Genomic DNA, 25,767 nt, shown 5'->3' on the forward strand with positions numbered 1-25,767 from the left:
TCTCTCATAGAACTGATGATAGTCTGTTACTCTTATTAACATGTTCATGTCTCCCATTAGACTGAACAACTCGAGAGTCTATAATAGACAATGAATGTCTGTTGAATAATGTAAGAATTCCTTACATATGAATGGCTATAAATGGTAGAGGATTTATTTCTTCATCTTTTACATTTCTCTTAGTTGGCAATTTCCTTTCTTTTCCACTATTAACTTTGTTTCACAGATCAAGCTCTACTTTTTATTCTCTGTCTCTGCCCTAATTCTAGAGAAGAATTCTCCCATCAATATGTTTCATTGTCTTTTATCTTGCTGATAAATGCTTGTGCTGATGTGGACTTGGTCTTCTCTTCATTAGAAATGATCCTGTTCTCCTATTTACTTCATCCTAGAATCAGTTCACTTGGAAGATTTGTAATGAACTCATTTCACTTCTTGTGTCTTCTACCATGGCATCCATTAGCAAGGAACAAGGAGAGTCCCCACCCACCCTCCCGCCCCATTTTTTTTTTTGCAATTTACAATCCAAAAGAGAAGATATGTCCAAACATCTTGAAGGATAATCCCAAAAGTATTTTATCATGGAATCTTTCTTGCATTAGGGCCTAGAGTGGACCTTGGCTCACTGTTCTTTGTCACACTGACTCTTAGGTGAGGGAAGCAATGCGAGAAGTTTCATAGGAAAGGGCATGTCAGACTCAAGGAACAGAGCTAAGTGAATGAGGGGGAGGTGATAAGGTGCAGATTTTATAGTCCTTGTTAATGAGTTTAGATTTTATGCCAACTGCAGTAGGGACCCATTGATGCTTTTTGTTGGAGTTTTTATTTTAATTGAGAATACTAGAATATCAATATATAGTTACTAGCCATGATTTGTTAAGAGAACAGGTTGTTAATTAGAGAACATTAACTATTAATTCTTTACTTCTCCACCTCCCCACCCCTACCCCAAATATGTTTAGAGATGATGTAACACTACTTAGACAGGAGGTCCAAGACCTACAGGCTTCACTTAAGGTAAGATTTAAAAGGATTATATTTGTTTATTTTCAGTGTTTCAGGTAACAAATCTTTTAAAATTTGCTAATTAAAAATCTTTTTTTCCTTTTAGGAAGAAAAATGGTACTCAGAAGAATTAAAGAAAGAATTAGAAAAATTTCAAGGGCTGCAGCAGCAAGTAATTGTTTTTAAATGCTTGAAGCGTGTTTATTAGTTGATTGTTGTTGTTGAAAACTAAATGTAACACTTTTTTTGGTAAGCAGGTGGCCTGATATAAACAATTTCCTAATTTGTTTCTTGTGTTTAATAGCCTACAGTATATATTCTTTGTAAACCTAATGAATGCAAACACATGTATGGGAATCTAAGGTGTAACTTCTTAAAGGTGCTCCATTAAAAATATGTGAATTGTTTATTTATACCAGGCTACATTATTCTATTCTAGCAATGTACCTAAAAGGTAAAAATATATAGGTTTAAACAATAGTGAAACTCTTCAAAGCATTTGTGGTTGTGACAAGTTGGAAATGACTAAAATGTCTATTAGTAGGGAAAGAATTATTACTGTTATAGTGAAAGTTGTTTGAAAATGTGGGAAAACTTGTATTAACAATATTAGGTTTCAAAAAACAAAATTAAAATATTTCTATATGTTTGTGCATACACACAAATATGTATATATTATATGACTTTACATACATAGAAACTAATACATAAAAGAACAAGAAAATCACTGTGCTGTCAAAAGTGGTTTTCTCCAACTAAGATTCTTGTAATATCCAGATTCTTTATAGTTTAGTGTATTTTCTAAGTAAATATCTTAACCAATTATGATTTTTATACTAAAATTACATAAATTGCATAAAGAATTATAGAATAATGAATTTTACCAAATCTGTATGTAGTTTTCATTTGTAAGAATAAAATGAATACCCTTCAACAATAGTTGTAATATTTTTATAAAGTAATTAGTGATCCATTTGCACATTATCTTAGTACATTGTGACTCTCAGTTACTCTTTTTGCTGTTTCGTCTTTTTACCAAAAATTGTCATTTAGACTAGAAAAGACAAAAAGAAATAAGTGGATAACAAGGTATCAACAGTCTTGTTACTACTCAGCCTCTGTAACTGAGGTTGCATTGAAGAGGATTTTAATAATCTAAGATACTTACAGATCAATTATTCATCTTTTACATGGATGCCATTAACAACTAATCATAATGGGCTGTATTATTTTCTGTACTTGAAAACAGAGAGGAAGTTCCTAACTACAGTTGAAATGAGTATTTTACATTTAATAAATTAAATAAATTTTCCAGAGTGCGAGGTATAAATTGACTTGTTAGGAGATTTACCTTGGGGGAAAAATGTATTTGACATATTGATAATTCTTAGCAATCACAATGTCCAAATCCAATGAATAGGAAAAAGTCAGATATACTATGAGATACTTTGTTCAACACTATTAGAGGTATATAATTCTTTAGTATATGAAAATAATGATGAGGCAGCATATTCTAATGTACATGATAAATTAAACCTTATGGAATATATTCTTTATTTTTGCTTATTTTAAAGATGATCTATAATCCTGAATTAAAAATTAATGCTTTTAAAGCCATTTTTTTTAGCAGTGATAGTTCTTTGTCATATTTATTTTATGTAAAGTTTCAAGTATCACAGGATTGAATCTTGCTTAACTTAAATATTTGCTTTAGAATCTATATAATTGTAATAACTTTATTATGGAATTTATGGAATTTAAGATGCTATCTATTGCAAGAAACATAGTGATTTCTTATATGTTAACAAAAACATTCTTAGAACCAGTGAGCTGCAGTTAAATTATTATACCAGTGTGCCTAGTGTTATCTTAGAGATCTGGAAGAATGTGAGCAGGCCAAAATTTAACTTTTACCAAAATTTTCTTACTTACGTGACAGAATGTCATTTTCAGAGATTTTTTTTTTTTTTTAACGTTGCATTTGTTTATGTCTTATGTTTTCTTTGAGGAACCTAAACCTGATGGATTAGTGGCTGATTCATCAACAGGTAACTTTTCTTAAAGCAGCTATTTCATTTCTCTTTTTCTTCTTTCTCATTCTTCTTTCTTTTTTCTTTTTTTCTTATGCCTGCTATGTGAATTTTGTTTTGTTGTTATACTTTATGGCTCTAAAATGGTGATGATAACAGTAATATTCTAGGTTTGCAGTGCTTGTTAGCTGTGAACTTTATAATTTAATCAGTTTATTAAAATCTTAATGTTTTGTGTATTCAGAAGTTAAAAACTTCTGGAATATTGCATCAATATGGTTGTTTAATGAAAAAAAGTCTATTATTAAAGAGTGACTTTTTTTCTCTTAAGATGATGGAACTAGCATCTTTGTAACTGACTCTAACTGAAGGAATGCTCAATGAATAATCAAAATTATTTTTGAGGTTAATTTAGTCTATATTTAATTTCCCTCTGAAATTTCTTTTCTTTATGAGAATAAAGTATCAGTACTTGATTACCTATTTTAATTGATTATTTCTCTTAAGACCTTGATTATTTTTAAACCATTTCTCATTTTATTTCACATTATTACGAAATATTTTCAGGGGAGCAGATTACGTATATTCTTTTTTAGTTAGTTGAAAGATATAGGAGGATAACTATGAAATGTGAAATCAAAATAATTTTTAAAGAAATATTTATGGATTATTTGGGTATGATGCTAAATAGTCCTTTCATTTATTTTACATGTTTGTAAATTATGACTTTTGCCTTAAGTGAAATATATATGTTTAATTCTTAAAATATGAAGATATTCATAACAGACATGTTAATTGTCTTTAGTGCAATGATTATGATATAAGTTAGCAAATGTAATTAACATTGTATTTGAATAAATGCTACACTTTTTTGTAGAACTTCATTCTTTGGAACAACAGTTAGAAGAAGCCCAAACAGAAAATTTTAATATTAAGCAAATGAAAGACTTATTTGAACAGAAAGCAGCACAACTTGCCACTGAAATTGCAGGTAAATTGAGTAAGAATTATTTAGCTAATACATTAGTTTCATTTCTTTATTGCCATTATATATCTTAGAAATAAACATTGTATTTAGTGATGAAGTATATGTTATAGACTATGGTGTTATTACTGTAATTTAATAACAATATTGCAATATAAATTTTGTTTGTCCTCCCACCTGCTCCCTTCAAAGGACTGATTTTTTCTGTTGAATTTTTCTTGAATTTGGAGGAGGGAGATCTTAAAGGTTTACAAATAACATTTCGAAGATGTTAAATAATATAGTATAGATTTAACCTTTGGTTATACTATCAGTTATATCTATTATTTTTAAACTACACAATTTTAGTTAAAATATCATATGTAATTAAACAGACACTAAAATTCTATTTAATAGAATACTGTATACACAAACATTAGATTTTTTTAAAGTTCATTTAATATAATCAAGTATACTTTTATTAGGTTATCTAAGGAATATGAATTTGAATTGATACATAGATATGCACTGCAATGTACAGGGATTTCTAAAACTAATCTCTAGAATAAATGTCATGTAACATGTGTGTTTACATGTATGTACACATATACAATCTTTAATTAGATATAAAGTCAAAATATGATGAAGAAAGGAGTCTTCGAGAAGCTGCTGAACAAAAAGTGTCACATTTGACAGAAGAATTAAACAAAGAGGCAACTATAACTCAAGATCTGAAGACTGAACTGGTAATTATAAACTATTTATTATAATGCAACTTAAAATTTTCTCAATTAAAAATGAAATACCGGCTGTGATGAAACAGTTTTAAAATTATAGCTTGAGTAAAATGGAGGAAATAAAATGCCCTGTAGTTCTTCTTTCACCTTCATGTATAATAAATATGATTTATTAAAAATCAAAATGAAATTTTATGATATATAATTTATTACCTTAACATTTTTGCTGTTTCTCTCTTAATATAATTTGTCTTTTTAGTAGTTTACATATCTGTATCTCTGATCCTGACCTTCCCTTGCACTATAGTTTTATAAATTCACGTACTTTAGGATACTTCTGGTTGCATTTCTACCTTTTATTTCAAATTCAGTTAAGTATAACATCAAGTCATTGTATTTCCTCCATAACTGTATTTCTGTCATTGGGACTACATCTTCAGCACTCTCCCCAGGCTTAGCAATTTTGGTTCTATTCTCAACTCCTTTCTGTCCTTTATTAAGCACTCAAAAAATATATAAATGAATGGATAAACTATATTTAACCTGCAACAAATCATAATTATGTTTCTATCTCTTCCTTCTTCATTTTTATTACTAGTTTCTTAGGATAGAAAAGGAATGTAAGCATTTATCAAGCGATTGTTATGACGAATGGGTGTAGTTTGTGGAAGAAAGGAAAGCAAGTAAAGCGCTAAGGATAATTGTGGATTTACTATTTTGCACCTTGAGTGGTAATACTATTAAATATGAGATAGAGTGGGAAGAGGAGAGGCTTGTTGTGGGAAGAAATAAGTGTGTGATGTTTGGGGGTCAGTACTTGATATTAAAGGTTGTTTTCATTTTGATTTATTTGTAGTGGAACCATTTAAAATGTTTATCATTTTAGTTTTTCATTGTATTTTTAATTAATATGTGTTATTGCTTCACAGCTTCAGAGACCTGGTATAGAAGATGTTGCTGTGTTAAAGAAAGAACTGGTCCAAGTTCAAACACTAATGGATAACATGACTTTGGAACGTGAGAGAGAATCTGAAAAACTCAAAGATGAGTGCAAAAAGTTACAAGCAGATTACGCTAATTCAGAGGTAATGAAGTTCAGAGTACTTAAATGTGATTGACATTAACTTGTTTATACTGTTGAGAGAATCAGAATTTGAATTTTTTCTGAGTGACCTATCAAAATAGTATTTGCCTTTCTTTCATTTCCTCTGAGTAATGTTTGTGTATAGTCTGAGAGTTAATATTTTTGTCTTTGCTTTATGTAGCTAGACATTTTGAGAAGAATGTTTGCCTGAAAGTGTATTATGCTATTTAATAAATGATGTATATTGTACAGAGATAATATTAAAAATTAAATGTGCTCCTGGCTACTCAGTAAGTGATAATTGATTTTATTTCAGTTAGTCAGGGGTAAAGGAAGCATCCGATAACTGATCTACTACTCTTGCTAGATGGCGTAGGGGTTCATATTTCTTCATAAGTCAGCCATTCCATTGAGTTTCCTGTAATTTACATGCGCTGGTTCCAGTTCTCCTGAGGAATTACACAGAATAAGTCCTTTCTCTTTTCCTCATGAGGGATTTGAAGGCTGTTCATTTTTTTAAAGATTTTATTTATTTATTTATTTATTTATATTTTTAGAGAGAGAGGGGAAGAGAGAGAGAGAAACATTAATGTGCAAGAGAAACATCCGTTGGTTGCCTCTCACATATCCTCAACCAGGCACCGGGCCCACAACTCAGGCATGTGCCCTGACCTTGAATCATGAATTGAACCAGCGACCTTTTGCTTTGCAGGATGACACTCAACCAACTGAGCTATGCTGGTCGGGGCAAGGCTGTTCATATTTACTTTTGAGTTTTTTCTCTTCCAGGATAAACATTCTCGGTTCCTTATGTCATTTCTCACATGAAACTACTTTGGCCTGCCTGTAAATCCTCTATATAAGCATACGATAAGCTCTAGGATATGTAATAAACATATTTGCAGTAAAATATTGGCTTATGTCCTTTTTACTGTATTATAAGAGATATTGTTATGACTACTATCATTTGTAGTTCTTAAGCTGGGAAGAGGGAGAAAAAGTGGGAACAACTGTAATAGCATAAACAATAAAAAATTAAAAGAAAACCCCAAAAGTTAGAAAAAAATAAAGTGATAGTGACCTTTCAATTTGTAGGTCTGTCTTAGAGTTCTTAAGCTGGTGATCTAAAAGCCACTCTGTTCATATTTAGTAATATATTAATGTGCTATAGGATATGAATATTAATAACCCATGTCATCTTGTCCTTTATCTTATTAATGGGGGAATGGTGAAAGTTTATGCATATGACATTCATAGGCATATGAGGCTTTATGATGCTTAATGCTTCTGATTTTAAAGTTTATGAATTTCAGGTACAGGTTTCTCAAAAGTAATCTTTGTAGCCTATAATAAACACATAATCCTACAATTTTTCCATCAATTCAGAGACTTCATGAACTTATCAAACATGGTTAAAAGCTCCTAATGTGTAATCAAGGAGAGGCTGAATTGGACAGGTCTCATGAGGAAAATCCTATTTAGATAATGCTAAATTAGAAATACTTGAACCTGCGTGAATCTAATCGTTTAGCTCTGTGCTTCAAAATAAGAATTATTTTTTATTAAATCTGCCTGCCTACTAGTATTTGTCAAATTTTTAAAAAATTATACTCTTTTGGTTAAAAATTCCTTTAATGATATTTGAAGTTTCAAAACAAATGCAATAGGATGACTAAAATTGAATCACAGTAATGGCAGCTTTAGAATATGTCTTGTTTTTAAAGTACAGTCCTCTCTGACCTTTTCCAGCTGAAAATCATGGCATTATAATTGTTACACAAGTAGAATTTGAACAAGGAATAAGAAATGTGTGTGTGTGTACACACACTTACTTGCATTTTGGGGAAAATGAATGTGGGAAATATTTTTGAGTAATATTTTACTTATGAATTACACCAGGTTTAATACAGAAGGTTTTTATAAATTTATATTTTTATTTATGTAGATTAAAATGTCTTTATATGTAATGAGATGAGGTCATTTAAGATGAAAACGTTTTAAGTAGAATTATAAAAGATTTGGGAGAAAAGGATTTAGAGTCTTCTCATACTGTCCTGTCAACAAGGCAATGGCAATATTTTTTTTTTTTTTTTGGATTGATGTTTTCTCTAGAAAACATGTTTCTGGGAAAAAAGAAAAATAGCTAGAAATCCGTTTTTCACATCTTTCAAGTTTTTATATAATATACTTGTATTTTGAAGTAAATTTTAAAATTAAGGGATTTAGTCTTGCTGAATAGTGATTTAATATTTCATTATATTATTAGTAAAACATGGCAAATATTTATTCCCTTCTTTGTTAATTAATACTTATATAGTTATTGAAACCTCAGATCGTTTTTGAAATATTTTTAACAACTTTAGGGAAATGGTACCATAGGAGGGCAATATTGTTATTAGAACCAAAGTCTTACTTTTTCACTACCATTAGTTTTGAGTACTGTGCTAGGGAGGCACTTTAAATATGTGGTCCCATTTGTTTCTTTTAACCCTGTGAGCTAAGTACTATTTTAACTTTGTTTTATATGTTAGGAATCCGAGACTCAGTGAGGTTGCATGACTTGTTCAAGGCTGTGCACCTAATAATAGGAAGCTAGCATTAGAATCCAGGTCTTATCCGAAGCCAGTGTTTTTTCTGTACCATGCTAGCTTCTATTTCAGGTGGTCTGATGATTTGCCCTAAAAGTAAATTTGTGCTGTTAATCTTGACCTAATACTTGTTGTTATTACCTTTTACATTTTGTCATACTGTATGTTATAATATTTATATTGAGTATAACTTAAAATTACTTTTGAGTTGTCTCATATTTCTTTAAGTTATAAAGTTGTCTCATGTTTTTATATGAAAAAATTACTAAATACCCATCTCATTTATTTGTTTATAACTGCATTTATATTTAGCTCCTGCTTACTCTTTAAGTAGATGGCATGTATTTTACTAATTTTTTAAAATTCAGTTCTATTTATTCTTAGTTAAGTGTGTTGGTCAATTATAGCACTTAAGGAACTTAATAGAAAAAATTGATTTTATATATTATCTGCTTTACTGAACATGAATATTGGCATGATTAACAAACACATTAAAGAAAATAAAGAAACTAAAAAAATGCAATGATTTATTTGGTATTCCTAGTTGAGGCTAAAGATATATAACTTGGTGTGCATTGTTAAATATGTCCTTATGTTTCATCACTTTCATTAAATGTATACCTCAAGCATTCACTGACAGATTTTTGGGGTGGTGTCTAGATAATTTAGATAGCATATAGGTAATGAACTCATTCTATAGAATTTAGAAGTACTTTATAAATACTAATTAGCTATTTTATAGATCAGAAATTGAGGATTTAAATTTAAAAATGTTATTTCTAAAGATCTACATTATTGAAAATATCAAAGTTGTAATAAATTTATATTTAGTGTGGAAATTATTTTTTAAGAATTTTATTTGTAGTTCAAATAAACATGGTATCAGTATGATTATATTCAGCATAGTTTTAAAAGAGAGTATTTAAATGTCTTTTAAAAGTGTGCTGATATAAGAGATCAGATTTAGCAGTATGTTTTTGACATTTTTAATTGTGTGTTCAGTGTGTACTTTTGTCAGTCTTGTTTTCCACCTTTCATCCATCATTTTATTATTTTTTTCTGCTTTCTAATGGAGATGCTTAAACTTGAGGTAATGTGTTTTTGGAAAGCTTTTAATATTAATAATACTTGTAATATAGTACCTTTATCTTCATATGGAAATTTTTGTGTTTTTAGGCAATCTCAGATCTTCAAAGATATGCTCATTTTTGTTTTTACTAATCATGCAAGTTTGTAGCCATCTTTAAATGATTATTTACTAAGTAGTAGAATATTGGGACAATAAATATAATTTTAAACTACTAGCAGAATGTTTGTTTGAAATATGTTTTCTTAATTTTGTAATTTAAAGATTTCTAATAAAAGTTCAATGTTGAATTCAATAACATGGCTTCGAGGAATACAAACTAGAATCTGATATATGGAAACAAATAATCTCTTAATTACTTGGAGACCGAATCACTCATTCCTTTGATGAGTATTTTTTGAATGCCTGAGTGTCAGCAGTTAGTAGTGGGATACATAACAGTGAATAAGACAGTGCCTGCTCTCATAAAGCTTGTATTCCTTTGTGGAAGCCAAACAATATGTATATAAGTAACTAAGTCATGATAAAACTCAATTAATGCTAAGCGCTATAAAGAAAAATAAAGCAGGATATGCTGTAGTGGAGCTGACAGTAATGTGGGACAATTTTAGATAGAATGATCAGGGGAAGTCTCCTCGAGGAGCGCATGTGTGAGAATGAAGTGAGCAGGAAGAGGCAGTGCAAGTGCTAAATAAAGCCTTCTAGGCACAGGTGAACCTGGCCTGTTAAATAGGGCGGAGAACCTTCTTTGTTTGAATTTCACCATAGTGATACCTGAACAGGGAATGTATTTATCTTGAAATTTTTGTCTTCCTTTCATTTTTATTTTTTCCCAGATATAAACATAATATGTGGTCATTGTAAAAGATTTATAATGTGCAATAGAGAAAGTGAAAGTCCCTGTAACTCATGCCCTCCCTCCCCTTCCCCATAATTAAAGTGTACCTTTTGGTATATACTCTTTCCACATCTTTCCTTTTACGCCTTTGATTAAATTAAAGAAATTTAAATGTTTGCTTTCATATTTTTAAAAGTTCTAGTTTTAAAAAAGATACATACTTAGTGTACAAAGGATAAAGGATGCACCTGATGTTCAGTTTTTGGATGTTAACATTATAACATTGTAAAGTCATTTATAAGAATGTGTCTAAAAACTATATAAAATCATATTTTTGGATATATTTTCTTTATATTTTGAATATATTTTCTTTTGTGATAAGTTGCCATTTGTGCTATATGATCAAGACATAGTAATTTAAAGTAGCTGAATTGTTCCAATATTTATATTAACATCTAAAATGTTACTCACAGAAAATGATTCTGAGATTCCAAGTTAGAAATAACAATTTGAAATAAACTCCCAATGCCTATGTCCATGCCAAGGCTAGATGATCAGTTTAAGACAGAAGGTATTAGAATATGCCTTTAACTTGAACACAGTTACAAATGCATGAATAGTAAAACATCATTTCCTTTTTTGAAATATATGTATGTATATACACACACACATATATATAATTAGTTATATATTATATTGAAGTACTCTGTATAAGGTGTAACTATAAAGTAATGTGAGACATCGCTTTTCAGTGTTACCAGAATTGGTTCATTTAAATGAATGTTTTCCTTAAAAGGTCTGTCCATAAACATCTCAGACATGTTGCCATTTCTAAAAAACATTTTTGAAACCTCTTTGAATTGATTTTAAACCAGTGTGGAAAACTCAAAAAACTAGTTTCATTAATTTATGGTTATTAAAATAAAATAAAATAAAATAAAATAACCAATTTTGGTCATTCAGTTCAGTCACTTAACTCATTTACTTGGTGGTTTCTGAAACTTAAAACCAAAGCCACTGTAAAGGGATGAAGATACACTACTAATGAGAATTCTTAAAAAAAAAAGGTGCCATGCATTCTGGAAGGGTTTCCAAAAGAGGAGTAGCAAAAGGTCTCTTGGCATTTTGTCACCATAAATTATTAGTCTGCAGGGGGCCAGGGGTGGAGAGGAGTAAGAGGGGACTAAACGGTAATGGAAAAAAAAAAAAAAGAATTAAAAAAATTAGTCTTCTAACTTCTCTTCTTTGAAGATGAAAGTACTTATTTATAAACCTATGCTGTAGATAACTGCTGATGTGTTTTTTAAGAAAAAAATTTAAAGTTTACTTTATTCTTATTAGCTGCTTTATACACTAATGAAGAATATAGACAGTGAAAATAATTGTAACTTTAGGAATTAAAAAATAAAAGGTAAATTCAATAAGCAATATTAGAAACACTTAAGTTCTTTTGTTAATGTCACTTACGGGAAACCATACCTAAAATGCATTTGTTAGTCTTTCTCTCTAATGGCTAAGCTTTCATGTATAGGAAATTTGTATTTCTAAGATCTGCTTACCTTTCTTGTATATTATTTTTAAACGATCAAATCATTGTTTTAAAAATAGAAATTAATTTTCATTATAAATACTAAAATGTATTTTTATAACTTCCATTTGATAACTTCTTTGGAAAAATACTTTTCATTACAGTCAAAAAGATGATTCACTACCTTTTAAGGTGATTCTTTGTTGTATGTTTGCACTTAATATGCTTTTAAAATAAAAGTAAAAGGCTACATTATAGAAATTGGGAGAAAATGTAGTTGTAACTTGCATATTCTTTTTAAATTAAGGAGGATTAAAGTACAGAGTTTCAAAGTCAGTAAATTCAGGTTTGCAATTTGATGCTTACTTCAGATGCATAGAGTAGGATGTCAGCTTTTCATTTTATGTGTTATTAAATAAATGAAGTTAGGCATTTTGGATAAATTTAAAAAATTATTTTTAGGCAAAAGAGATGTGGGATGGCAGTAGGGTGATAGGATAAAGGACTAATTTGAAACTTCTAGGTATTTTTCAATTTAACAACAACAAAAATCTCTGTAATCTTAAAACCTTTGGATACTTCCATTTTCTTTTCTATTTTAGTTTGCCTTATTTATCTTTTTTTTAGGCCACAATAAGCCAGCTAAGGTGTGAACTTGCCAAAGGTCCCCAGGAAGTTGCTGTGTATGTGCAAGAACTACAAAAACTTAAAAGCTCTGTTAATGAGTTAACACAAAAAAATCAGGTGAGAATTTAAAAACTATATATCATGGTGAATTGATTTTATATATCTTAAATTTTAATCCTGTATATGATATTTACATATAGACACAGTACAATGTGATACATTCTGTATTTTTTTTTAGTGTTAAGTACATTCATTGTCATATAACCCATCTCCAGAACTCTTACCATCTTGCAAAGCTGAAACTCTATGTTAATTAAGCAACTCCACATTCACTGACACTCCCTGCATCACCATTCTTTCTATATCTAAGAATTTACTATTTTAACTAACTTATAAGTGTAATCATACAGTATCCATCCTTTTGTGCCTGGCTTATTTCACTTAGTTTAATATCCTCAAGGTCATCTGTGTTGTAACACGTGTTAGAATTTTTCTTCCTTTTCAAAAGGCTGAATAAAATTCTATGATATGTATATATCATATTATTTCTTCATCTGTTGATGGATGTTTGGATCGCTACAGTCTTTTGGTATTGTGAATAGTACTGCTATGAACATGGGTATACAAGTATCTCTTTAAGACTCTGCTTTCAATTCTTTTGGGTAAATACACAGAAGCACAATTGCTGGATCATCTGGTAATTCTGCTTTTAATTTTTTGAGGAAATCACCATAAATAGTACATAGGGATTCTCATAAGTAATGCACAAGGATTTCATAATTTATCTCACCATCCTAAGGAGTGTAAGGTGGTATTTCATCATGGTTGATTTGCATTTCCTTATTGGCCTATTGGTTAGGATGTCAAGCATCTTTCCAAGTGCTTTTTGGCTATATAATGTTAATTGGGTTGTTTTTTGTTGTTGAGTTGTAGGAGTTCTTTATATGTTTTGAATACTTCTTCTCATTTCTTAGGTTGCCTTTCACTCTGTTTCTTTTTGTTAAGGAAAAACACTCCTGTAGGTCTCCGTCTCCTCTATTCTTAATAAATACTCTGACATCAGAGGTGTGGGTGCTCCACACATCAGCCCTTCCTTGACACAGCTGGGTATCCTACAATTTACCTCAATTCTGAAACTACTTATGTGGAGATAGCATCAGATCCCACATATTAAGCCCACAAGACTGGCACCTCCCTTCAGACATCAACTGGATTAGCTTGTTATCTATAATTCTAGCCAACTGGCTATATATGGGAGGTTCTTGCAGTCCCCTCCTGGGGTTCAACTAATTTGCTAGAATGACTAAAAGAAGTGAGGAAAATATTTTACTTATTAGATTTCTGGTTTATTATAAAGGACTGTATAACTCAAGAACAGCCAGACGGATAAGATGCATAGGGCAAGAAATGTGGGAGAGGAACACTGAGCTTTCATGTTCTGTCTGTGTTCTCTTCATGTGTTCACCAAGCCAAATTCTCTCCAATCCCTGTCCTTTTGGGCTTCATTACATAGGCATGATTGATTGATTAAATTATTGACTTTAGCTAATTAGTTCAGCTTCTAACCCCTCTCTCCAACCTGGAGTTGGGAAAGTGGGGCTGAAAATGTTGACATTTTATTTATGATTTGTCCCCCTGGCAACGAGCCCCCACCCCCCACCCCCATCCTTAGGGGCTTTCTAAACAAATCATCTCATTAACATAAACTCAGAGGTAGTTGAAAGGGGCTTGTAATGGGTTACAAAAGACATCATTATTGTTCTTATCACACAGAAGATTCCAAGGGTTTTAGTAGTCTGTTCCAGAAATGGGGATGAAAACCAAATGTTTATGTCTTATTATAAATCACAGTAGCACACCTTTGATGCACAGAAGCTTTTAATTTGATGTAATTTATTTAGTTTTACTTCTGTCACCTCTACTTTTGGGTTTATATCCAAGAAATTATTGCTAAATCCAATGTTATCATGCTTTGTTGTGACTATTGCAGCTATTAATGCTTTGAAATAAGGAACTATGATACCTTCAACTTTGTTCCTTATTTTGTATTTTGTAATATTAATATTTTCTGCCTTGTTTCTTTACAAGGCAGGGCAGGTAACAATAGTATTAGTACTTTTTTCCTGTATCCTTTATGGTGGTGGGGGAGTAACAAATTATTAAGCCCCCACATTAATAGTGACCTTGTTGGCTTTACTATTAACTTGGACCTAATATTTTGATGAAATGAAACAAGGGAAAAATCAAGAAAGAAAAGAACATAGTAGAAGGGAACAAAGGATTTTCTCCATTAAAGAAGCCATACGCCTGAGTCTACAGGACCCAAGCAGGGCTGTTGAGGACAGGACACTGTGGACACCACTCATCTAAGGGGCCCAGGAGTAGGGGCTGACTCAGTTGCACGTAACACACATAATTGGCTGTAAATATTAAGTCTGTTTTCAACAGCCAGGTGAACTAGCTTGGAAGCAGATCCTCTAGCTTTGTCAAATCTTCAGACACTGCAACTCTGGCCCACAGTTTACTACAATCTCATGAGTGGAACCACTCTGCTAAGCTGCTTCTGGATTCCTGACTCTTAGATGCTGTGTGAAATAATAGATATAATTTTACAATGCTAAGTTTTGGGGTAATTTGTTGCTTGTGCTTTGGCCAACAGTTCTCAAACATCTTGATCTCAGGACTGTTTTACATTCTCAAAGTTGTTATGAACCCCAAAGAGCTTTTGTTTTCATGAGTTATATCTATGAATACTTATATTAAAAATTAAAACAAAATTTAAAATATTTATTAATTTATTTTAAAACATTACCAATTAAATATTAACATAAATACTATTTCTTATGAAAATGGTTGTATTTTCCAAAACAAAGAATAATAGCAGTGGCTTACATTTTTGAAAACGTCTTAAATATTTAGCTTAATGCAGGACAGGTGGATTCTCAGTCAGCTTTTACATTTAATCTGATATGATGTGGTTGAAGTATATGAATAAAATAAGTTTCACACAGATATATAATTGAGAAAGGTAAGGATATCTTAATAGGCTTTTTAGATAATTGTAGCTATTTTAATTTGATACTATACTGAAACTGAATAAGGTATAGTTTCTCAAAAGATAGTGCAGAATCTGAAATCATATCAGTGCAGTTTTTGTACTTTGTAACATTAAAATTCATTCCTCTGTCTTGCCTTTTGAGTCTATCTTTACTATGCATGACTTTGTAACATTGTGTATTAGTCATATGGAAAACATGATTCACTGACTTAATGCAAACCTCCCAAATATTGACATATTTCATTATACAATATAAAAACAATAATATTTAATATCATTATCCATCAACCTTGGATTAGGCTTTAAGTATAAGGAAGTATCAAGCTCATGGTGGTGGATACAAGTTTTCCAAAATTCTAAGCTTCATTTGAAAACTAACATTGGCAGCAAATATTATCAGTCTATTCTTTTTTAAGTATATATTTTTGATTATGTTGTTACAGTAGTCCCAATTATTTTTCCCTTTGCTCCCCTCTTCCCAGTACCCCCTTCTCTCCAGCAATCCCACCCCCCTTAGTTCATGTCCATGGGTTGCACATATAAATTATTTGGCTTAACCCTTTCCTATATTATTCTTAACTTCCCCCTGTCTATATTGTACCAACCAAGTATGCTTCTTAAGTCCTGAACCATTTCCCCATTTCTCCCCCTTCCACCTCCCAGCTGATAACCCTCCAAATGATCCCCATACCTATGATGTTGCTCCTATTCTGGTTTGCCTTGTTGGACTTTGTTTTTATTTTTTTAGGTTTAGTTGTTGATAGTTGTGAGTTTGTTGTCATTTTACTGTTCATAATTTTGATCTTTTTCTTAAATAAGTCCCTTTGACATTTCATATAATAATGGCTTGGTGATGATGAAATCCTTTAGCTTTACCTTGTCTGGGAAACACTTCATCTGCCCTTTCATTCTAAATGATAGCTATGCTGGATAGAGTAATCTTGGTGGTAGGTCCTTGCTTTTCATCACCTTGAATACTTCTTGCCAGTCCCTTCTTGCCTACAAAGTTTCTTTTGAGAAATCAGCTGAGAGTCTTATAGGCACCCCTTTGTAGGTAACTGTCTACTTTTCTCTTGCTGCTTTTAAGATTCTCTGTTTACCTTTAACCTTTGGCATTTTAATTATGATGTGTCTTGGAGTGGTCCTCCTTGGGTCTAGCTTGTTTGGGACTCTGTGCTTCCTGGACTTGTATGTCTGTTTCCTTTACCAAATTTGGGAACTTTTCCTTCATTATTTTTTCACGTAAGTCTTCAATTTCTTGTTCTTCCTCTTCTCCTCTGGCACCCCTATGATTCTAATGCTGGTATGTTTAAAGTCGTCCCAGAGGTTCCTAAACCTCTCCTCATTTTTTCAATTATTGTTTCCTTGTTCTGTATTGGTTGACTGCTTTTTCTTTTTTCATGTTCCAAATCATTGATTTGAACCCCGGCGTCCTTCCCTTCACCATTGGTTTTGTGTGGATTTTCCTTTGTTTCATTTAGCATAGACTTTACTTCTTCCCTTATGTGTTTGCTATACTTAAGCATATCTGTCAAGCCTGTAAGCATCTTTATCACCAGTGTTTTGAACTCTACGTCTGTTAGGTTGGCTATCTCCTCATTGCTTTTTTCTGCCACTGGAACCTTGATCTGTTCCCTTTCTTGGGTCATACCTCTCTGTCTCATCTTGATAGGCTCCTGTGTTTTTTGTCTCTGTGTCTTAGGTGAGCTGTTGCACCTGTTACGTTGTAAGGAGCAGAATCTTAGGTATTCGTCAGTATGGGCAGCCTGTTTCACCATCTTGTGGCGCTATATGTGGGGGAGGGATCTGAGAGGGAACAATGCCACTTGCTCAGCACTTGCCCCTTTCCTAGGCACTTCTCCCACTTTCATATGGGACTGGCGCCTCTCTAGCTGTTGCCCTGGCTGTAGTTCCCAGGGTGGGTGGGTCTGTGGATGTTCTAGGACCATGGGGTCCTTTACAAAAGCGGACTCTGCTGAGAGACCAGCAGTTTCTTCCTCTGCCCCAACCCCCACTGGTTTGCATAGTCAGAAGCAATGAGGCTTTATTTTCCCCGGTGCTGAAACCATGAGCTGTGTGGTCTGGTCTGGTGCTGGGAGCACTCCCCAGGTGTCTCTCCCTATTTTTAAAAATGTGTGACTACACTTTCTGCTGGCCTGCTGCCACCGCCGCCACCACCACCACAGGCGCCACCGCCGCTGCTGCCACCACACCGCATCCTCTTCATCCTGGCTCCGCCCCTCCTACCTGTCTGGATGAGTATTTCTTCTTTATATCTTTGTTTGTTGGACTTCCATGCAGCTCGATTTTCTGGAACTTCTGGTTGTCTCTAGTTTTGAGGTAGTTGTGTTTCTTCTTACTTGTGGGGGGAGATACAGTGTGTCTACCTATGCCTCCATCTTGACCGGAAGTCTCAGTTCAGTTATTTTAAGTCACAGGTTCTCTTCCTCCCCAAGTCTGAATCATCTAGTTTGTCTTTTATTATTTCCAGTAAAAAGGGTGTTTCATGAAAAAAAAAACAAAAAAACTTGGTTTATAATTTAAACACAGAAAATTCTTTTTCATGTGATAATTATATTATTCTTTGGAGTGCAGAAGTGATCCATGTTTTTTTCCTATTTGTTCATATTGTTTTCCTTGCTATTACAGGTATTGCAACTATGAATATTCACATGTAAATCTTATGCATTTCTTCAATAATTTTTTTGTTATATATTCCCAAGTGAATTTTCTTTGTAGACTGCATATGTGCTCAAATTTACTAGGTGACCCCCAAACCATTTTCCAAAGTAGTTATATCAATTCACCAGGGTTGGCAGTCTACCTGTTAGAAACTGATGAGGATGTGTACATGCAGTGGATGTTTGTGCTCAGTGTAATTGATTATGCCTTTTGGAAATAATATACTATTAATAATGGACGTGGTTTGACATTGATACCTTGAGGTGTATGGTCAAGTAATGAAGCACGGATTGTATGTATATATTCACACACACACACACACACACACACACACATTGTTAAAGGAAGTCATTCCATCAATTTTATAAATTAATGACCCCCTCGGACAGCTTCACTTTTTAAGAAGCAAAACTACATAACAACCATAGACTGTTTAAAAGTCACTTGTCCTAAAAAATTAATCAAAATCTACCTGCTTTATGGCACAGGTGGAAGATAATTAAAATTTCTTTAAAAGAACATCTCGTACATTTCGTATTTTGTGTTCTTACATGTTCCCATGCCTCTTGTATATCTAGCTCTCAAAATAAAATGTCGTTTACCCCTCTGCCATGTAAAATGATCCTTAGAATCCTTACCGACTAATCAAAAAAGTTATTCCTTCTACAAAAGCCTTTCCTGAGTTAGTAGGCAGTAAGTTAGAAGGATTTCCACCTTGGTCCTGACCCAGTCCTGTATCACAATGCTTAACAAATAAAAACAAAAACAAACATTCACTGAGGCACTTTCTAAACAACAGAAACTGGTCTAATCACTATTAATGATTTTAATACTCATCAATCCTAAGAGGTAAATGGGTATAACAGTACTTCTTAGCAGAAGAGGAAAGAGAGAGGTTGAGTGTCACAGCCAGTCAGTGGCAAAGCTGAGATTTAAACATGCTTTTGACCACTGTTCTGTCCTGTTCACCTCAGTTTACCACTTTGCAATATGTGGTAATACAAAGCAGTATTAACTGCTGGCCACATCTGGCCCCTGCTTTGGTCTATGAGCACGTTAATACTGGAATTATTGGAAAAAGAGCAAATAAGGATGGAAAAGGGGGTGAGAAGTGAGACTCAAAAAATAATTTGGTCTCTTACAATAACCAGTATTATAGTGGTAGCTTTAAGCATATGATTTTGCTCAAAATTTATATAGAAATAGTTAATTAAAATCAAGCTACCGAATATACTAGAATAGTTTCACTGTTTTTATATTATATTAACTAAAACTTTTAATTGGAGATGGTACTGCTGTATAAATTATTTAAATAATTAGAATAATTAAAATATTAGAAAAAATAAATTGTTAAATTGGTATTTCAGAACTTGACTGAAAAGTTGCTGAAGAAAGAACTCGACTATACTCAGTTAGAAGAGAAACATAATGATGAATGTGTGATGAAGAAGAATATACAAGCAAGCCTTCATCAAAAAGACCTAGATTGTCAACAGCTTCAGTCGAGATTATCTGCATGTGAAACCTCACTGCAGAGAACACAGGCAGAATTAGGAGAAAAGGGAGAAGCTACTCAAAAGCTCAAAGAAGAATTATCAGAAGTGGAGACCAAGTACCAGCATCTTAAGGCAGAGTTTAAACAGCTACAACAACAGCGAGAAGAAAAGGAGCAGCATGGCTTACAACTCCAAAGTGAAATCAATCAAGTAAGAGGTGTTACTTTTACTTATTCTAATTCCTCCTGTGGTTTCTTCTTAGTGTGCCTGATGGTTATTTGATCATAATATGGTTCATTAAAAAAATTGTCATTTGAAAAAATTAACTTTTCACAACTGTAGTATTGAGTCATATCTCATTTCCTTTCATTTTAGTTTTACTTAAAAGGAGAAAAAATGATATTATCTATCATATAGTAATGTTGTGAAGTGTTTATGACTTCATACATATAATTGCTTAGGGATAGTACCTGGCTCATGGTAGGTACTCTGAGTAGGTATTAGCTTTTGTAATTCAAATTGTAGACAATTCTTTAATTAAAAAACTTGTTTCTTTTTTCTCTTTCTAAATATTCCAAATTAATTATTTTTCAGCCAAAAATATAAAAATTAGGTATTTTAAAAGAAGAAAATATGTTAGTTCTAACATATTTAATCTTACTTATTTAATCTTTATTATATATTTTTTCCATTATCATTTAGTCCCCTTAGACCCCTTTCCCTCCAGTAATCACCACACTGTTGTTCATGTCTATGAGTCCTTTCTCTTTCTTGCTCAGTATCTCTATCCCCTAACTCCCCCTCCACTAGCTGTCATCTGCTCTCCATCCATGAGTCTGTCTCTATTTCACTTATCAGTTCAGTTTGTTCATTAGATTCCATATATGAGTGAAATTACATGGTATTTGTCTTTCTCTGACTGGCTTATTTCACTTAGCATGATGTTCTCCAGGCCCATCTATACTGTTGGAAAGGGTAAAGTTTTCTTCTTTTTTATTGCTGAGTAGTATTCCATTGTGTAAATGTCCCATAGTCATTTTATCCACTCATCCGTTGATGGGCACTTGGGCTGTTTCCATAAATTGGCAATTGTAAATAATGCTACAATGAACATAGGGGTGCTTATGTTCTTTCAAATTAACATTTTGGGTTCCTTCAGATATATTCCCAGAAGTGCAATCTCTGGGTATCTCCATATTGCTTTCCACAGTGGCTGTACCAGTCTGCATTCCCACCAACAGTGGAAAAGGGTTCCTCTTTCTCCACATCCTGGCCAGCACTTATTGTTTGTTGATGTATTGATCATAGCCATTCTGACAGGTGTGAGATGGTATCTCACTGTGGTTTTAATTTGCATTTCTCTGGTGATTAGTGATATTGAACATCTTTCCGTGTGTCTGTTAGCCACCTGTATGTCCTGTTTGGAGAAGTGTCTACTCAGGTCTTTTGCCCATTTTTAAATTGGGTTGTTTGTTTTTTGGTGTTAAGTTTTGTTAGTACTTTATAAATTTTGGAAATTAACCTCTTATCAGATGTATTGGTGAATATGTTCTCTCATTCTGTTGGTTGTCTATTTTGTTGATTTCCTTTACTGTGCAAAAACTTTTTAGTTTGATGTAGTCCCATTTGTTTATTATTTCTTTTGTTTCCCTTGTCTGGGGAGATATGTCTAATAAAAAATTGTCACGAGCAATATCCAAGATTTTGCTGCCTATATTTTCTTCTAGGATTTTTATGGTTTCAGGTCTAACTAACATTTAAGTCTTTGATCTGTTTTGAATTTATTCTTGTGTGTGGCATAAGAAGGTGGTCTAGTTTCATTTTTCATTTTTCTGTTCAATTTTTCCAACACCATTTTTTAAATAAACTATCTTGAGCTCACTGTATGTGCTTGCTTCCTCTATCAACTATTAATTGACTATAAAGGTGTGGGTTTATTTCTGGGCTCTCTATTTCTGTTCCATTGATACATGTGTCTTTTTCTGTCAGTACCTGGCTTTTTTGATTACTATGGCCTTGTAGTATAGTTTGATATTAGGTACTGTGATTCTTTCAACTTTGTTCTTCTTTCTCAGGCTAACAGCTATTTCTTATAGATAAATGATGTATCAGATGATGTTATTGCAGGTTTTATGCAGTTTAATGCAAGTTTTGACTTTGCCATTAACTTAATGTTTAAGCTATATATTCTAGTTATTTCTTTACAGATAACATTAAAAATTGATTGAAAGATGGAAATTTGGGGAAGAATAAAGTCCTCAGCCAGTTTTTTGATAGTGTTCAACTCTTTTCACTGAAATGGTAGTGATATTTTCTTTTGTGGCATCAATTCTTCTGTCTTCCTGTTCCTCTTCTACTTGATAAATAATAGTCATTTTACTTGTTACATTTCTAGAAATCTGTTTCCAAACAGTGCTACTTCTAATCTCCCCCAAAAGATGGCTTAAGCATGACCATATCTTGATTGTTTTACTTACTATAGTATAGTTATATTACCATATGTCTTCTCTAAACTCTTAACTCTTTGGGTACAGAGTTTTTATCTTCACTACCTAGCTCATTGCTTGTTTATCAGCAAATGTTTTAGTGAGTAAGTGAATAAATGCAGGCATTCATAATGGAAGGAAACAGAGGCTTGGAGATAGCAGTGAGTAACTTTAAAATAACTTATGTATTTGACTTATAGTTCAGATAAACAAACTGGGCATTCATGGTTTCTAAAAAACAGCATGCCTTATCGTTAGGAGATACAGAAATGAAAAAAGACACAGTACCTACCTTAAATAATTATGTAAATGTCATTGAGGATACGGCAAGTACTATTCTATACCAAAGAACATGAAATTATAATAAAATGCTCCCAAATACTATGAGAATTTGGAAGAGTTCCTCTCCTGTTTTTCTCCCCCCTGCCTCGTCCATTGTACTTCATAGTGTATAATTATTTTGACAAGTTACGTGATCAGGAAAAGCTTTGTGTAAGAGAGAAATGGTGCTTGAAACTGTGAATGTTGGATAGATTTAGGCAAGTAGCAGTTTGAAGTTAGGAGGGGCTTCCAGGCAAAAGGATTAGTGATAGTAAACTAGAGGCAAGAAAGTATTGTAAGAACCAGGAGGTGACCCTGATTTGCTCTTAGAATAGGGTACGTGTGATAGGAGTGGACTATTGTTGAAGAGCATTTGGGATTTTTATGTAGGGTCTTGAATGACAGGCTGAAGAATTTGGGCTTTATTTTGTTGTCAGTGGATAGAAGAGCATTAGGAATTTTTGAGAACCTACTCAAACATATTTTCATACAAAAACTTGAAAATGTAATTATTGGATTTAGTCACAGCTCTATACAAAATAGAGGTCTTGAGGTGATACCATTTATCTTCTTTCTTTCATACTGCCTGGATTCTACCATCAAAGTATGCTTAAAATTTGTCCACTTCTTTTCATCTATACTGCTGCCACCCTTAACCTAAACCTCCGTCATTGCTGACCTGGCCTACTGTATTCACCTTCTTACAAGTTTCCCTTCTTCTAGTGACCTCCTTGAGCTATTCTTCATATAGAAGTCAGAGGCATCTTTCTAAAACATGAAGGATATCACTTTATTTCTCTGCTTGACACTGCTTAAAGTGGCTTTGCATTGAAACCAAATGTCTTTCTTAATTTGGTATGTAAGCCTCTGTATATAATATGGCCCACACTGTGTCTTCAAACTCATTTGCCGCTATGTAGTCATGTTGGCCTTCTTTCAGTTCCTCAAATGCATCAACACTTCAAGTCCTTTCCTGCCATCGGTCCTGTGCCTGTGTTTTCTTCTTAGTGTATTCTTGACTTCAGTTCTTCACAAGGGTGGCTCAAGTGTCATTTTCTCAATAAAGCTTTCTGGGATGACCCTATTTAAATAGCTCATTTCCCATATAGTCTGATCCCTTCTTTATTTCAGCAAGCTTCTTCTTTCTTGTTCTCTTTAACACTTTATATTGTATATTAGTTTTTTGTTTACTTTCATATTATCTACAATCCCATTGGACTGTGAACACCTTAATATGAGGAATTTGTTTTATTCTATGCTCTTATCAGCCTCTATACTTAGGGCTTTCAGTAAAAATATTTGTTAGAACAATGGAAGCGAACCTCACCTTAAACATTTTTTTTTCAATATCCTTAAAGGATATAGGCAAGAACTGGGTTTGTTTTGCTCTCCACTGTATCATACTCAACATTCATTTCGGTGCTCACAAAATTAGATAGCTGGCAATTGTCAACAAAGGGCTTAAAGTAAACTATGTTCTTCATATTTATGTTGATGAGCACTTCTAAAATAGCCACAGTTGTGCAGATAATGATTTATTAATTAAAAGATTAGATGTCATCAATTTTACTTTTAAAATTTATCTAACATGTGATCTTGAATAGCATAGTGGTTTATCTATGGATTTAGGAACAAAATGCCAAGGTTCTAGTTCTCTGGCCTACACACTGATCTTGGGCAAATTATTTAATTTGTGTCTCAGTTTGCCCATCTATGAAATGAGGATAATATTGGAACTGTCTTTATAGGGTTATTACAAAGATTAAGTTAGTTACTACTTGTGAATCATGTAGAATAGGGCCTGGCACATAGTAAACATTATTGGAATATAATAAAGAAAGAGTTATGTATATAAGTTTACAAAACTGAATTTCCTAAAGAACGTATACATATATGTATGTATCTCAAAATGTGACTTTAAGATAGGCCATTCTATTAATAATTCCAATGTGTGTTATTTTTACTTTTAATTTTTTTAATTGAGTTTATCGGGGTGACAGTTGATTAAATTATACAGGTTTCAGGCAGACAGTTCTACAGTACATCATCTGTACATTGTATTGTGTGTTTACCACCCCAACTCTTCTTCCATCACCACTTATCCCCCCTTTCTCTTTTTCTGTCTCCCCATACCCCACTTCCCTCTGGCAATCACCGTGCTATTTTATGTGTCCAGGAGTCTTTCTTTTCTTTTCTGTGCTTAATCCCTTCACCCTTCTCACCCAGTACCGAATCCCCTCCCCTCCGACAGCTATCAGTCTGTTCTCTTTTTTTACTTTTAATTTAACCTCTTTTTCTTTATCATATTTACTCTGAAATGGTATAGCATCATTATGCTTCCACTCTTGGGCACCTTTGGCTTGAGATTCATTTCTTTATTAGAGTTCAAGGATTTAGCAGAAATCGTACAGTAATGAATGACGAAGTTATAAAAAATACATATCCTTTTTTCTCTCACCACCTTTAGTTACTTTTGAGCAATAGTCATCTTTAATTCAGTGGTTCTAAACTCTATCTGCACATCAGAATCACCTGGGAAAATTTAAAAAAATACTAATATCTAGGCCTTACTCTTGATCCAATTAAATCACTACCTCTGACATATACCTGGGCATTGGTATATTTAAAATTTCCCCTGTGATTGTCCTGGGGAGTTGTGATTGAGAACTACTGCTTTTAAATTTTTAAAAATTTGTTTTAGAGAAGGTGGGAGGGGTGGGGGCAGAAATACTGATTTGTTGTTCTACTTATTTATACATTGGTTTGTTGATTCTGATATTTACCCTGACCAGGCATCAAACCCACAACCTTGTGTATCGGGATGATGCTCTAACTAACTGAGCTACCTGGCCAGGACCAAAAACTACTGCTTTTTAAAGTGTTGCTTTTTGGCAAGTGATTTCTGAACTCTCTTGAATCTAAATATCACAAGTCTAAACTTCTAGGGAAGAAGTCTGATTATCTGTGTATTAACACTGCTAGCAGGCGATTCTTACTCAGCAAGTTCAGGAGTTAGACATGGGTGATGCCTGTTTGTAAGAGATTGAGCACTTAGGTGCTTGAAATATGAGTTTACTTTGAAGGCCTTCTTTGCTTTCACATTTCAGTATTGGGCGTAGCTTTTTTTAGTGAGGAGAATATTTGGGTAGTTATTATAATGCTAACTCACTGCATTTTGAAGAAGAATAAAAAGGACACAGATGTTAGGGTGCTGGCTAAGGATGAAGATAAAATAA

The 25,767-nt window shown here is 32.9% G+C and overlaps 1 protein-coding gene across 2 annotated transcripts in view; it reads left to right on the forward strand.

The window, feature by feature from the left end:
• The window catches only part of EEA1 (early endosome antigen 1), a 141,652-nt gene that overhangs the window by 60,377 nt on the left and 55,508 nt on the right, over positions 1-25,767 (forward strand). For both annotated transcript variants that reach the window (XM_090273892.1, XM_090273893.1), the window contains 8 exons: positions 963-1,017; positions 1,112-1,177; positions 3,014-3,053; positions 3,913-4,026; positions 4,624-4,745; positions 5,666-5,821; positions 12,489-12,605; positions 19,596-19,934. In XM_090273892.1, the coding sequence (XP_090130018.1) occupies positions 963-1,017; positions 1,112-1,177; positions 3,014-3,053; positions 3,913-4,026; positions 4,624-4,745; positions 5,666-5,821; positions 12,489-12,605; positions 19,596-19,934 (1,009 nt within the window). The remainder of the gene's footprint in view (positions 1-962; positions 1,018-1,111; positions 1,178-3,013; positions 3,054-3,912; positions 4,027-4,623; positions 4,746-5,665; positions 5,822-12,488; positions 12,606-19,595; positions 19,935-25,767) is intronic.

This window comes from Furipterus horrens, unplaced genomic scaffold, assembly GCF_987537825.1.
Source record: "Furipterus horrens unplaced genomic scaffold, mFurHor1.1.pri manual_scaffold_4, whole genome shotgun sequence".
NCBI classification, from domain to species: Eukaryota; Metazoa; Chordata; class Mammalia; order Chiroptera; family Furipteridae; genus Furipterus; species Furipterus horrens.